This window comes from Triticum aestivum, chromosome 3B, assembly GCF_018294505.1.
Source record: "Triticum aestivum cultivar Chinese Spring chromosome 3B, IWGSC CS RefSeq v2.1, whole genome shotgun sequence".
Classification (NCBI taxonomy): Eukaryota; Viridiplantae; Streptophyta; class Magnoliopsida; order Poales; family Poaceae; genus Triticum; species Triticum aestivum.
In genome coordinates this window covers 550,911,580-550,926,750 of record NC_057801.1, presented here as the reverse complement: position 1 = coordinate 550,926,750, position 15,171 = coordinate 550,911,580, and the positions used below count along the sequence as shown (strand labels likewise).

General features: G+C 44.8%; 1 protein-coding gene across 1 annotated transcript in view; it reads left to right on the top strand.

Annotated features, from left to right (window-relative positions):
• Positions 1-13,141, top strand: part of LOC123067588 (putative cyclin-dependent kinase F-2) — a 62,884-nt gene extending 49,743 nt beyond the window's left edge. Inside the window, exon 3 of the mRNA XM_044490325.1 lies at positions 11,981-13,141. Coding sequence (XP_044346260.1) covers positions 11,981-12,968 — 988 coding nt within the window. The 3' untranslated portion in view covers positions 12,969-13,141. The remainder of the gene's footprint in view (positions 1-11,980) is intronic.
• The last annotated feature ends 2,030 nt before the right edge of the window (positions 13,142-15,171 follow it).

Sequence of the window (15,171 nt, the reverse complement as noted above, 5' to 3'; positions counted from 1 at the left end):
AACCTCATGATGAATATGCTTGCGATAATATTAAAAGTGGGTTTGGAAGAGTGTCAAATTTAGCTAAGAATAGTCCCACATATTTGGAGAGTGTTCAATCTTGTGAAATTTTTGATGAAAGTGGGCTTGGAGAGGTCATGACTTTATTTGATGATAATCCCACTATTTTGGAAGAGTGTCAACTTTGCATGCATGTGGATCATGAAAAGAATATTTTATGTGATAGTTATATTATTGAATTTGATTATGATCCTACATGTAATTATTATGAGAGAGGAAAATATGGTTGTAGAAATTTTCATGTTACTAAAAATTACCTCTCGTTATGTTGAGATCGTCAATGTTCTATTCCTCTTCTTTGCATATGTTAGATATTTCTTGTCTTAATAATTTGTTTGCTTATAAAATTCCTATGCATAGGAAGTATGCTATAATTAAATGGGTTTTTCACATGTTACATGATGCTCTCTTTGTGTTTCAATTACTATCTTTCATGTGAGCATCATTGAAATCTTATGCCTAGCTAGGGGCGTAAAACAATAGCGCTCGTTGGGAAGCAACCCAACTTGTATCTTTTTTGCTTTTTGGTTTTATTGTTGTTTTCAAAAAAATACCCAAGTATGCCTATATTTATATATATGTGTGTTTTTGTGGTTTAAATTAGTGTTTGTGCCAAGCAGAGCCTTTGGGATGATTTGGGTGATAGTTAATTTGATCTTGCTGAAAACAGGAACTTTTGTGCTCGGAAAAAATTCCCATTTTTAATAGAAGAGTGATTTTGATTTGATTCTTTTTGAACAATATTAATATACAAATTTCCCATGTTGTCCTAATTTTTCAGAATTTTTGGATTTATAGAAGTATATGAAGTTCCCAGATTGCTACAGACTGTTCTGTTTTTTGACAGATTTTGTTTTCTTTGTGTTGTGTGCTTGTTCTGATGATTCTGTGGATTCCTTTGAAGAGTTTTTGCTATATAAAAGTTGGAATACAATAGATATAATGCAAAAACAAAATATTAATGGGTTGGTGACAGTACTTAAAGTAGTGATTTGCTTTCTTATACTAACGGATCTCACGAAGGTTTTGTTGAGTTTTGTGTGATTGAAGTTTTCAAGTTTTGGGTGGGATCGCGATGGATGAAGGAATAAGGATTAGCAAAAGGCTAAGCTTGGGGATGTCCGAGTCACCCAAAGATAATATTCATGAAGTATCAAGCAACTAAGCTTGGGGATGCCCCGAGTGGCATCCCCTCTTTCTTCTAACAACCATCAGTATTTTGCTTGGAGCTATATTTTTATTCGTCATATATTATGAGTTCTGCTTGGAGCATCTTGTATGATATGAGTCTTTGCTTGTTTTTCTTTGTGTTTTAAGTCATCTCTCCTTGCTGGACACACCTAGTTGAGGGAGCCAAACTTATGCTATGACTTGTTGGAATTGCTCTCTATGCTTCACTTAAATCTTTATGAGCTATGGAATTGCTCTAGTGCTTCACTTATATCTTTGTGAGCATGGTGTGCTTTATTATTTTTGAAGAAATGCTCTCATGCTTCACTTAGATTTATTCAAGAGTTACTAAAAATTAATAAATTCTCTCTTGTTTCACTTAAATCATTTTGAGAGAAGAAAATTTTCATGCTCATGTTCTTCACTTAGATTTGTTTGAGCTATCAAAAGCAACTTATGAAATTAGTCCCAAAGTGATATATATCCAAGAGGGATATAATAAAAACTTTCATGAAGATCATTGGACAAAATAAACTTGATTCTTTGTAATTGTTTTGAGATATGATGATAGTGATATGTGAGTCACGTTGATGAGTAATTATGATTTAGTAAGAATATTGGTGTTAAGGTTTGTGATTCCCTATGCAAGCACAAAAGTCAACAGTTATGCAATGAAATTACATCCTACTTTTGGTTTATTATTCGGTGTTAGTTACGCTTTATGCTCGCTTATGAGATTTTTTGTTTCTTGGTTGGATGCTTCCCAATCTTTTGCTAGCCTTCATTTGCACTAAGTATGATCACTACTTGTGCATCCAAAATCCTTTAAACTAGTTTTTGCCACTTGAGTCCACTATACCTACCTATATGCGGTATTTCTGTGCCATTCTAAGCAAATTTGTATGTGCCATCTCTAATTTTCAAAATAATTTTCTCTTTCGTGTGCCCGTACTGCTCATGAAACGGTAGGGGGTGGCTGATATATTTCCATGCTAGATATGTCATTCTCAAGATGAGTGTTTATTCACTTGTCATTGCACGAGAGTATGGCAAAGGTATTAGGGTTACCCAGTCCCAAAATGAAAAATGAATTTACTTTATGTTGTCAAATAATAAATTCCTTTGAAAGTGTTGGTATGGAGGGCACCCGTGGATACGGTTTGCCATGGAAAGTGAAAGTACGATGGAAAAAGGAATAAACTTTATTTTCTGTTTGGGAACCGCCTATGATATATCTAGCATGGAAAGTATTGGGAACTACTCGATCGTTTTCGTTGACAGGAAAAGCATGCCACCCAAAATGTTTTATCTCTATCTTTTTCGCTTTGAGCTCTAGCACCTCTATAAATCCCTACTTCCCTCTACGAAGGGCCTTTCTATTTACTTTATGCAATTTTTATTTTACTTGAGTCTGCATCTTCTCTTATAAAGAGCCAACTAAGGGGCACTATGATCGTACTTGAGCATTGGGTGTAGCTAATATGCGAGTGTGTTTCGTGAATGGATCAATGGTTGAGCATAATGGGCTAGGGATAACTTGCTTTAGTGTTGATATTTTGAAAGACATGGTTGCTTGTTGATATGCTTGAGTATTAAAGTCTCCATGTCAAAACTAGACTATTGCTTTGAACCATATAAAAGTCCAAATGTCCATGCTACAAAGAAAAGAATATGTGGTGAACATGTTAGGTAGCATTCCACGTCAAAAATTATGTTTTTATCATTTATCTACTCGAGGACGGGCAGGAATTAAGCTTGGAGATGCTGATACATCTCCAACGTATCTATAATTTTTTATTGTTCCATGCTGTTATATTATCATTCTTGGATGTTTTACCATCATTTTATAGCAACTTTATATCATTTTTGGGACTAACCTATTGACATAGTGCCAAGTGCCAGTTGATGTTTTCTGCTTATTTTTTACATCACGGGAAATCAATATCAAACGGAGTCCAAATGCAGCGAAACTTTTTGTGGATTTTTTTTGGACCAGAAGACATCCAGTGGGCGAAAGAAGTACCGAAGAGGGGGATCGAGGTGAGCACAAGACACCTGGACGCGCCTGGAGGCCTAGGCGCACCCTGGTGGGTTATGCCCACCTCGGTGACCTCCCACACCGCCTCCTTGCTCTATAAATACCCCAATATTCCAGAAACCCTAGGGGAGTCGACGAGAAATCAATTCTAGCTGCCGCAAGTTCCAGAACCACCAGATCCAATCTAAACACCATCACGGAGGGGATCATCATCCTCATTGGTGCCTCTCCGATGATGTGTGAGTAGTTCATTGTAGACCATCGGGTCCGTAGTTAGTAGATAGATGGCTTCCTCTCTCTCTCTCTCTCTCTCTCTCTCTCTCTCTCTCTCTCTCTCTCTCTCTCTCTCTCTCTCTCTCTCTCTCGATTCTCAATACAATGGTCTCTTGGAGATCTATTTGATGTACCTCTTTTTTGCGGTATGTGTTGGGATCCGATGAACTTTGAGTTTATGATCAGATCTATGTTTTTATCCATGAAAGTTATTTGAGTCTTTTGATCTCTTATATGCATGATTACTTATAGCCTCATATTTCTTCTCCGAATCTTTGGTTTAGTTAGGCCAACTAGATCGATTTTTCTTGCCATGGGAAGAGGTGCTTTGTGATGGGTTCGATCTTACGGTGCTTGATCCCAGTGATAGAAGGGTAACCAACATGTATGTATCGTTGCTATTAAGGATAAAAAGATGGGGTCTATTTCTACATAAATAGATCCTGTCTACATCATGTCATCGTTCTTATTGCATTACTCTGTTTCTCCATGAACTTAATACACTAGATGCATGTTGGATAGCGGTCGATGTGTGGAGTAATATAGTAGATGCAGGCAGGAGTCGGTCTACTAATCTTCTACATGACGCCTATGTAATGATCATTGCCTGGATATCATCATGATTATTTGAAGTTCTATCAATTGCCCAACAGTAATTTGTTTACCCACCATATGCTATTTTTCTCGAGAGAAGACACTAGTGAAATCTACGACCCCCGGGTCTCTTCTTAATCATATTTGCCCTCGAGATCTATTTTTATTTGCTTTTATTTTCATATCTATTAATACAAAGACACAAAAATACCTTGCTGCAATGTCTTATTATTTTATCTTGCGTTCCCGCGAGATTTATTTATCCAATCTACTGCAATTTTACCTATCTTTTTACCCGTGAGGGATTGACAACCCCTCTCTTACGTCAGGTTGCAAGTATTTGTTCTTTGTGTGCAGGAGTTGTTTACGTGGTGTTGCGTGGTTCTCCTACTGCTTCGATAACCTTGGTCTCATCACTAAGGGAAATACCTACTGCTGTTGTGTTGCATCATCCCTTCCTCTTTGGGGAAATACCGACGTAGTTCAAGCAAACATCAAAGGAATTTGTGGCACTGTTGCTGGGGAGGATCAAGTCAAGATAGTCTCCCGACAACTCATCAATCTTATTCTTCCAGTAGGGGTAATCAGTGCCATCGAAGGCTGGGCACGCAATGGAGACCTTGATTATCCCTGCTGTCGACATAGCTAAAACTCCAGGTGGTTAAACCAACACAAAGAACAAGGGAGCACCTTGCTCTGATACCAATTGAAAGTGCTAGTTATCGACTAGAGGGGGGTGAATAGGCGATTTTTATGAAAGTATTCAAAGCACGAGGTCTTTGAAGACAAACAGGTAATATGAGCCTATATGATATGCAGCGGAAGGTAAACTAAACTAGAGAAGTCATAGTCAAGTAAGCTATGTAGTGAGAGTACGAAGACTAATAGCAGCTAGGTAGAATGGATCAGAATGGAAGATAGAATGAAGCCAAACAGGTAATAGTCTTCACACAGTGAAGTCAAATCGACCAGGTAAGCAAGCAATGACATCACGAAGACAAACTGAAATGTAAAGGAGGTAGGGGATAGAACCAGTAGCTTGGTGAAGACAAGGATTTGGTAGACCAGTTCCAGTTGTTGTGACAATTGTATGTCTGGTTAGGGTGGCTGATATTGAACTCAGAAGACCGTATTCACCTTATTCCCCTTGAGCTAAGGACACCCATTCCTCGCCCAATCACTATGGTAAGTCTTCAAGGTAGACTTCAAAACCTTCACAGACTCCATTCACTGGCGATCCACAATGACTCTTGGATCCTCAGAACGTGACGCCTAACCGGCTGGAGGATGCACAGTCCTCAAGTGTAACAAGTCTTCAGGTCACGCGGATAGAAAGACTTCAGTGATGCCTAACACTCTTTGGCTCTGGGTGTTTTGGGATTTGTCCTCACAAGGATCTCTCTCTCTCAAAGGCATCGAAGGTGGTTTGCTCTCAAATGACAAAAGTCATGCACTAACTCTGAGCAACCATTCATTTATGGTGTAGGGGTGGGCTATTTATAGCCAGGAGGCAACCCGACATAATATGTCCGAAATGACCCTGGGTCACTAAGGAATCGACACGTTTCCAATGGTCGGATTTCAAACACGCGGCAGCTTGGCTTGGGCTACAAGCAAAGCTAACTCATCCAACTCTGGATAAGATTTGCTCTCATAGTCTTTGTTCAAAGACATAGGATTTTGGTTGAGCATTAGTTTAGTCATCTGACTTTGTTCACTTGGACCCCACTTACCAGTACGGTGGTTCCTATGACTCAAGAAAGAAGAAAAGGAAACTATGAAAGAAGCTATGTCTTCGCACTCCATAGTCTTCAAGTGAATGTCTTCATCGTCATTATCTTCAACGTGAATGTCTTCACGAACCACCATTGTCTTTAATGTCTTCATACATTTTTAGGGGTCGTCTCTGGTAGGTAAACTGAATCAATGAGGGACTACTACCTGTGTTATCCCGCAATTCTCACAAACACATTAGTCCCTCAACCATGTTTGTCGTCAATACTCCAAAACCAACTAGGGGTGGCACTAGATGCACTTACAAAGAGGCCCCCCGAGCTGACACCATCTCCGATGATCAGGCGAGCCATCGATCCTTCGGCGACCCAACAGTGAAACTCTCAATGAAAGCACCAATGTCGGTGTCAAAACCGACAGATCTCGGGTAGGGGGTCCCGAGCTGTGGATCTTGGATCGATGGGGAAAAAGGGACGATGAACACGATGTTTACCCAGGTTCGGGCCCTCTCTAAGAGGTAAAACCCTACGTCCTGCTTGATTATATTTGATGTGTATAGTATGGCTACAGAGTCGATCTACCTCGAGATCAGGCGAGCTAAACCCTAGGTTGAGGAGGGATAGGATGTTGATCTAGCCCTAAAGACTAAAACCCTCTGGTTTATATAGACACTAGTAGGGTTAGGGTTACACGTGATCGGTTACAACAAAGGAAAGATCATGCTAAATCTTGACTTGGAGGGCACACCATGGCTCCGAAGATCCCCTATCTGGTTACGGTTATACGCCCTAGTTCGACTCCATAGGAGCCCATCAATGCGGCCCATAGGCAATAAGTAAGCAGCCCGAGGACCCCCTAATCCAGGACTCCCTCACCGTTCACGAATGATCCCTCGAATTGAAGAAAGAAATCGTGGCCTCTCTAGGGATTGCACGCGTCATTGCAGAAATCCCTACTCCTCGCATCGACATTGATTGTAAGGCCTCTCCATTGCCTAACGATCCACCGAGTTGATGCGAGACTTTCTTATACTTTTGTCTTCCCATATAAACCCCAATCATCATTCTCTTTGCCATCAAAAGTGCTACGTCCATGGCTCAAGCTCAAGTGTTGTGTGGGAGTTGAAAAAACTGAAGCGAGAAAAAATATTGATTCAATTGCTTGGTTTGGCACCGGTGTGTTCATGATAGATATCTTTGTGTTAGGAAGACCGAGCTATGCCATACTTACATGATTAACTGTGTAGGGATAACATTCTTTAGCATTTTTATTTTGAAAGGCAATGATTGTTTATTAGTATTCTGGTGTATTATTGTTTGATGTCAAATTGATAGACTATTTTTTTAAATCACTCGTTTCCCAATATTTATACAGCAAATGAATTACATAATCAAAGAACATGCTAGGTAACATTCAACATAAGGAAGCGGAGTAGACACTCTTCCCCACCGGCTTAAGCATGGCCACTCCGATGAGCTGCGCAGCCGGACATAAAGAATACATGATCCTGTTTATGAAAATGTTATAGTTTTTTGAAATTTTGTTCAAAGTTTTGCGAAATGTTCCTGTTTTTAAAAAAAAATGAAAAAATGAAAAAGTGTTCGTGTTTTCAAAAATTGTTCATAAATAATAAAAAAATCAGGGAATTTAATAAAATTTCTTGTTTTGAAAAATTGTTCGTAATTTTGAAAAATGTTCGCATTTTCAAAATATGTTCTCTGTTTCTTTTTCGTTTTTATTTTTTCTTTCCTTTTTTTTTGTTATTTTTCGTGTTTCTTTTGTTTGAAAAATTCAAATATTTGTTCTCATATTAAAAAAATGTTTTCATGTTCAAAATTTGAGAAAAATGTTTTCAAAATTTGAATTCTGGAATTTTAAAATGTTCTTTTGTACAATTTCAGTAAATTGCTAGTAATTTGAAAAAAATTTATAGTTTTCAAAATATGTTCACAATTTCAAATAAATATTTCATGTTCATCTTTTTGAAAAATTGTTCAAAATTTTCAAAAAAGTGTTTGTGTTTTCAATTTCTGGTGGAGAGTTTTAAAAAATGTTCGTGTTTGCTTAATTTTCATTTGGAATTTCGAAAAATGTTCCCAATTTCAGAAAAAGTGTTCGTGTTTTCGAAAAATGTGATTTCGAGAAATGTATCAGTTTTGTAAAACAATTAGCAAATTTGAACAGTGTTTGCATTTCAGAAAACACTCAGCTTTTTAAAAAAAATTGCTTTCAAAATTTTGAAAATAATTCGGATATGCGATGCCTATTGTTTATTTAATGCTTGACGCTGCTGCCTAAGCGTATAAACTAGCTAGGTCAGCTGGTCGCGGCTTGAGCTCTGTAGGAACAGATCGCTGGTTTGATTCCTAGCGATGTTGTATTTATTTTTTGGAGCTAGAGAGGTTCGCTTGCGGTCACGGGCTGGCCCAGTCGTAGACCGCCTGTGTAAAACTACGTCGCTTTGCCGCAAAGAGCGGCGAGTAGGAGCTCCCAAGATGGGTTGCGGGTGACCTAGCAATTTCAATGTGATTTGTCCCTGAACATGTGAGGAGTTGGGCCAAGCCTATGAACAACACCTCGTCGTTACCGTTTACAGGTACATGCTATGCTTTGTACATTTTCCTGGTTATTTACTCTTTGTTCTTTCATTCACCTTTTTTATATATATTGTTGAAATGTTCTACAAACTATATATTTGTAAAATATTTTTTACAATGTATTGAAAGTTGTTCAACTAGTACTAAAATAATGGTCATCACGTACTAAGAAAATGTTCATAGTGTATTTCATGAAAATGTTTTATCATGTATTAAAAATGTTCAAGCATGCATTAAGAAAATATTGATCACATTTTCATATGTTCATAGTATAACTAAAAAAATGTTTATCATGTATTATTGTTTAATCATTATGTACTTAAAAATGTTTCTATAATTAAAAGAAGTATCCTCACATTTAGAAATCTTCATGTAATTTAAAAAGTGTTCATGCCTTTGAAATAAATTTTCATGTATTACATAAAAAAAACTTTTCACATGTTTAAAAAATATTCATATATTTTCATATAGAAAAGGGGGAAAGAAGTGTTCACACATTTGAAAAACCTTGACTTGATGGGAAAAAAGTGTTGATGTATATTATAGAAATATTCATGTACTAATTTTTAGGAAGTGTTCACACAGTTAAAATAATTCTTGAATTTTAAGAAGTGTTTCAACATTTTCTTTCAATCTTGTATTTGTTACGATAGAAAATAAAAAATAAGTAAAAGGGAACAAAAAAGGGAGAGAAAACGCGAAAATAAAAAATAAAAATAAATGATGAACGGCTGGATAGATCGGAAAGAAAAACCTAAATTAGTTTTGTTTTTGAGGGAAAAAACCTGTATTAGCTGTCCCTGCGACTGCGAGCGTCACGCGCGTAAACGCGACGCGTACGAAATCTGTCTGAATCCCGCGCCAACTCGGAGACGCGCGCTGCCAGCGCCAGCCCATAAAACAGCCTCGATCCTTCCCGTCCTCGATCCTTATCCTCCTCAATCCTCATCCTCGATCCTTCTTCTCATCCACATCGATCTCCTCTGCTCCCGACGCACGCGAATCCCCGCCCCTCTGCTCTGATCTGCTCTCGGCGTGCGTTCTAAGCTCAGATCATGCCGGCGGCCATCCGCAAGCGCCTGGCGGTTGTTAGAGATATATTTGGGATACATGTATTTGGTAGTCTAGGATTCGTCATCCGTCTCCTACCTTATCTCCCGGAGAGGCATCTTGCCTTCCAAGTCTTGTACTCAATATATACTCGTCCTCGAGGCTCAATAATACATCCGTCATATTCCGCAACAATCCCTCTCTCTCCCTTCTAACATGGTATCAGCCTAATCACGATCCAAACCCTAGCCGCCGCCGCTTCCGCACCCGCGCGCCGCCCCCGGGGCGGTCGGCCTCCATGACCACCGCCGGGGGGCGCGTTGCCCGTACCTAGGGTTCGTCCGCCGGCCGTGTTGGCCGACTGCCCTAAAGAGTCTTTTTTCCCGATCCTTTGATCCGGATTTCTCTCGCCGGTCGCTTTGATCGGCGTTTTTCTTTTCGGTTTTCCGATCTGCTTGATCGGTTTGCGTCGCCCGCCGCCGCCGTCGACCCCGTGCGCCTCTACTCCGACTTCGGCATCGACTACACCGGCGTCTTCACCGACCCGGCGGCCTCGCGCGTCGTCCGCGCGTCTGCCCGCCGGTCGCCCCGACCCGGCGGCCTCGCGCGTCGTCCGCGCGTCTGCCCGCCGGTCGCCCCGACCCGGCGGCCTCGCGTCATGCGGCGGCCAATCATAGCCGCCGTTTGCGCGTCGGCCCGCCCGTCGATCTACGCCGGCTATCACCGCCCTACTCCGACCGGGACTCCTGCATCACCACGACCCGGCGGCCTCGCGTCATGATGCGGCCAATCATAGCTGCCCTGCCGCCCGCCATCGCCGGCCTCATCCCGGACTCCGCCGCCACCACTCCTCCACCGAGCGGCGTCCCCGACCTCGCGCGCGATCGGCTTGATCACCCACTCGCCGCCGCGATCCGCCTCGTCTACGCCGCGCGACCGACCTGGCCCGTCGGTTACGCGCGCCTCCGCAGGTCCCGTGAAGATCGTCCCCGAGTTCAGCGCGCCTCTTCATCGATCGAGCATCGGGCTGCCGCTGCGTCGCCCCGTCGGGCCGCAGCGCCGCCGCCCCGTGGTTCTCCTCGCGGCTTCATTGACTCGTGCGTCGCCGCTCCGTCGCCCCTTCGAGCCGCAGTGTCGCGATACGCGGTCCCCACCGCCGCCCCGAGGCCGTCCCCGCGGCTGCACCGACTCGCGAACCGCCATTGCGTCGCCCCTTCGGGCCGCAGCGTCGCGGCCCGCGGTCCCCACCGCCGCCCCGAGGTCTTCCCGCCGTCGCCCCGACCTGCCCGCCGCCACTACGTCGTCCCTTCGGGCCGTAGCGTCGCGACATGCGGTCCACTTCGCTGTCACCGCGCGTCGACCTCCTGTGGTATGCGCCGCGCCATCTCCCTTGGCGCGGGAACGCCACCGTCCGCGTCGGTCTTCGTCATGCTGTCAGGGTTCTTCGCCTATTTTGAGCATCGCCGCCGCACTCCTAACCTAGCCGCCGCTGCCTCCGTCAGGCCGCCGCCACTCTTCTTTGGCCGCTGCCGCCGCTACCTCCGTAGCCTCCATCGCCGCCCGTCCACCCCCTTCGTCTTCGTCCAGCACCAGCCCGTCGCCAGCGTCGCCGTCATCTACCCTGATCGCTTCATCTACTCCGACAACCGCGGGTGACATTGGCTCCGCGCCGATTGGCGCCGCAACCGTCGTCGAGTCCTTCTCTGCTGGCCTCTCCGACTTCTTCGACATGGCATACAGCTCGTGCAGGTCCCAGTCTACGCATGCCCGGTGCCGGCAACACCGTTGCGTGCCTTCGTCCACGACGTGTCACCGGGCCCGGCAAGCCTGGTGCGACGCTTCGTCAACTTCGTCTTCGTCCGTCTACGAATGCCTTGTGCTGGCAACACCGGCGCATGCCTTCATCTACGATGTGTCCTCGGGGTTGGCAACCCCGGCGCGACGCGTCGTCAACACGATTCTCCTTCCCGGCACACCACTTCTTCGACACCACTGCGCCCATGACAAACTCGGCGACTCCTTGCGCCCACGGCTCCACGGCGACTCCCTCGACACCGGCTACCCCGACTCGACATCGACCACGGCGTTCTTCGCACGACTACCTCGACCACGGCTACACCGCCCTACGCTCTCGGCTATGTCAACATCACAAAGGGTTATCATCCGCTTGAGTAACTCGTCGGCTTCCACTACAGTTAACGCGTCCGCAACGCGACACTGTCCACGACGATCCCGCTACGACTGCGGGGGGATGTCAGCCTGTCGGCTGCTACTCTCTCCAGTCTGACCGTCCGCGACGCTCCTGTTGTTCGCAACGCTACCGCTACGACTGCGGGAGATGTTAGAGATATATTTAGGATACATGTATTTGGTAGTCTAGGATTTGTAATCCGTCTCCTACCTTATCTCCCGGATAGGCATCTTGTCCTCCAAGTTTTGTACTCAATATATACTCGCCCTTAAGGCTCAATAATGCATCCATCGTATTCATATTCCGCAACAATCCCTCCCTCTCCCTTCTAACAGCGGCGGGACAGGAACCGCGCGTCCATGGCGGCAAGAAGCCCCGATATGCGTTCGGGAGCATCTCCGACTACGAGAAGCTTGAGGTGCTTGGAGAAGGCACCTACGGCCAGGTGCTCAAGGCGCGCGACCGCCGCACCGGCAAGAAAGTCGCCGTCAAGTGGGTCCACGGCAACAGGGCCGGCGGACACGGCCCGCCCGACATCCGCGCGATCACCCGCGAGGCCGGCTGCCTCGGCGCGTGCCGGAGTCACGAGTCGATTATCGAGATCTTGGATGTGGCGACGGATGCCGAGACAGGGGACGTGTTCCTCGTCATGGAGCTCGTGGCCGACGGCCGCACCCTCCGCGAGTCACTCTGGAGGCCTGTATCCGAGGACGTGACCCGCGTGATGATGGAGCAGCTCCTGGATGCTGCAAAGAAGATACATGGAGCCGGCATCATCCATCGGGACTTCAAGCTGGAGAACGTCATGGTCGGCTTCTTCGGCGGGCTCAAGGTTGGTGACTTTGGGTCGGCGATCCGGGCGAAGCCGGCCGGAGTGCCCTATGAGGAGTGCTGTGTCGGCACCCTGATTTACACATCGCCGGAGCAGTTGGAAGGCAACCGATACTACAGCCAGGCCGTGGACATGTGGGCGCTTGGGTGCATCATGGCGGAGATGTTGGCCGGCGGGACCCTCTTCGTGGTGGAGACAGAGGAGGAGCTGCTCGCCGAGATTTACAAGTTGCGAGATCAGATCACTTCTACGGGGAAGCTCGACTTGGAGTTCTTCGAGGAGCTTTCGGAAGCCGGGCGTGAGGTCCTCACCGGCCTGCTTGCTTTCAACCCCGCCGAGAGGATCACGGCGGCAGAAGCGCTCGAGCACCGGTGGTTCAGAAAGCCCAAAGGAGCAGAGCACCCTGGCTTTGTGTCGCTGATAAGTTAATTAGCTTGATGTAGCATCTGATAGATGGAGTGCCACTGGTTAATTATTTCATTGCAGTGGCACTGACTTAGCTTAACTATTAAGTTACTATGTAATCAGTTGCAGGAAACTTAGTTATGTGTTCCTGGTCATGTAATTCTTTGACTTGAGCAATCAGTGATTCAGTTACTCTAGCATGGAAATTACTTGATGGACGAACAATGTCTATCCTGATGGCGTGCTAGAAATGCAGTTGGCTAAAATGGCTCCATTTTACGCGTCTGAATAACCGGTCTGGGTGTGCGTCTGAATCTGGTTGAGCTTTTCTATAACCTGTCTGAATATGATAAGCTTCTGAATCTGGTTGAAAAAATTGATCTTGATGTAACGGTGATTGCTGCTAGGCTTCTGAATCTGGTTGGGCTTTCTATAACTGGTCTGAATCTGCTAAGCTTCTGAATCTCGTTGAAAAAAATATGGTTGTGAGTAACAGATGTGAAGTCCAATAAATCTGGTTGAATTTCATCGGTTCAGAGCAACGCACATGAAATTAGCACAACAGTAAACAGGCAATCAAGTTTTTTCTATAACCAATGAAAACTTAAATTCTCTGCTGTGAACTGTGAACAGTTTGATCTGTTGCTAGATAATTCTTGAAAGCCTACTTCTGTTCAACAGTCAAAGCTTGTCTGGTGGTAACCGATTCCACTAAAATAAGATGGCAACAGATAATACAAGGATAGAAAAGATGGCAACAAATGTGCTTCATACATAAGTTTTCTGGTCCTTTGGCAAGGTTTTCTAATTATTCAGAATTATTCATGCATTTTTTATTTTTATTGTCTCAAATTATTAAGTTGAGAATGGATGCTTGCATTTCCTTTTGGGAAAAAAAGAGAGGAGCAAATAATGGATTTCAGCTTTGCCGAAACATGATACTGTCTAGAAAATTCATGGCAACAGGGCCAATGGTTGAACATATAAATCTTTTTAAGTATTATTTTGTGTACTCAATAATTTTCTTTTCTTCTTCTGGGTGGTTTGGGGTTTATTTTGGGATGATTCATTGAAATCGGGGAAGACCTTGTCATGCTTATTTGGAGGCACTAGGGTGAATTAATTCTGATCCCAGTCTATATTTTTCTCAAAGTAAGTCAGTCTAGCGTTTGCTGTACTACTGGCTGAACATATACTATTTGCTAGCTTTTATTGTTACCTCATTTTTACCCTATGCCACTCTCGAATCGGACTAAATCTTATGATAATGATGGCGACTATTGGTACTTTAGGTAATATATGGCTCATCAGAACTGAATCTTAATGCATGGCTGTACGGGCTAAAGTTTTAGTTTAAAGGCAGCAACTATACGAGTGTGTGCTGCAGAAATGTACATGCAATCTACCTTGTGCCTTGCAGGCATAGGAACACTTGATTGTCATGAGTGTGCCTCTTGGTCTATTATAATACAGTACTAGGGATGAGAATGGATGGAGTTCATTTTTTTGAAACGCGGCCTTAGGGCCCAATTCATTAAGAAAGGTCGAAGAGAGTTGCCCAGATGAGAATGGATGGAGTTCATTTACCTTGTCATGCTTTTTTGAAACATGGGAGAAAACCGTTACAACATGCCCACAGAGAAGGCACACGGCCGACCTGGCACCCACGAGACCCACACACACCGCCGAGGAAAGGACAACGTCGAGGCTGCCCGCAATGTCATCGTCATCACCTCTGCCCGAGCAAGCGACTCCGACTTCGTCGTTGACGACCCGTCAAGACCCCTCCGAACGAATGGTACACGGAACCCTGCCGGCCTAGGCCAAACAATCGACCGCACGCGTCGAGGACGAGGCAGCTCCGACTTTGATGACGAGCCTCGCAGGAGAAAAGGAGCACGCCTTGCACCGACAGAGTCCAATTTGCCCATTGCTTGGCATCGTTGTCGCAGTGTCGCCCTGCAATACCGCAGCTCCGACTTCAACCTCAGGAACATGCCAGACGGTCGATGACGAAGGCAAGCCGCGCCCCTGCTCATCTTGCAACCATCATCATCGCCACACAAGTCGCAACGCAACAACCGCACCACCAGCCGGGCAGCTGCCGACCACGATGTCGTGCACGTCCAGCCTCAAGGAAGAGTGAGAGGGATCACGATCTTCAAGGCGGCGCCCTCAAGAGGGCAAGCGGTGTTGGAGATGCCACCGCCGCCCGATCCTACAAGAC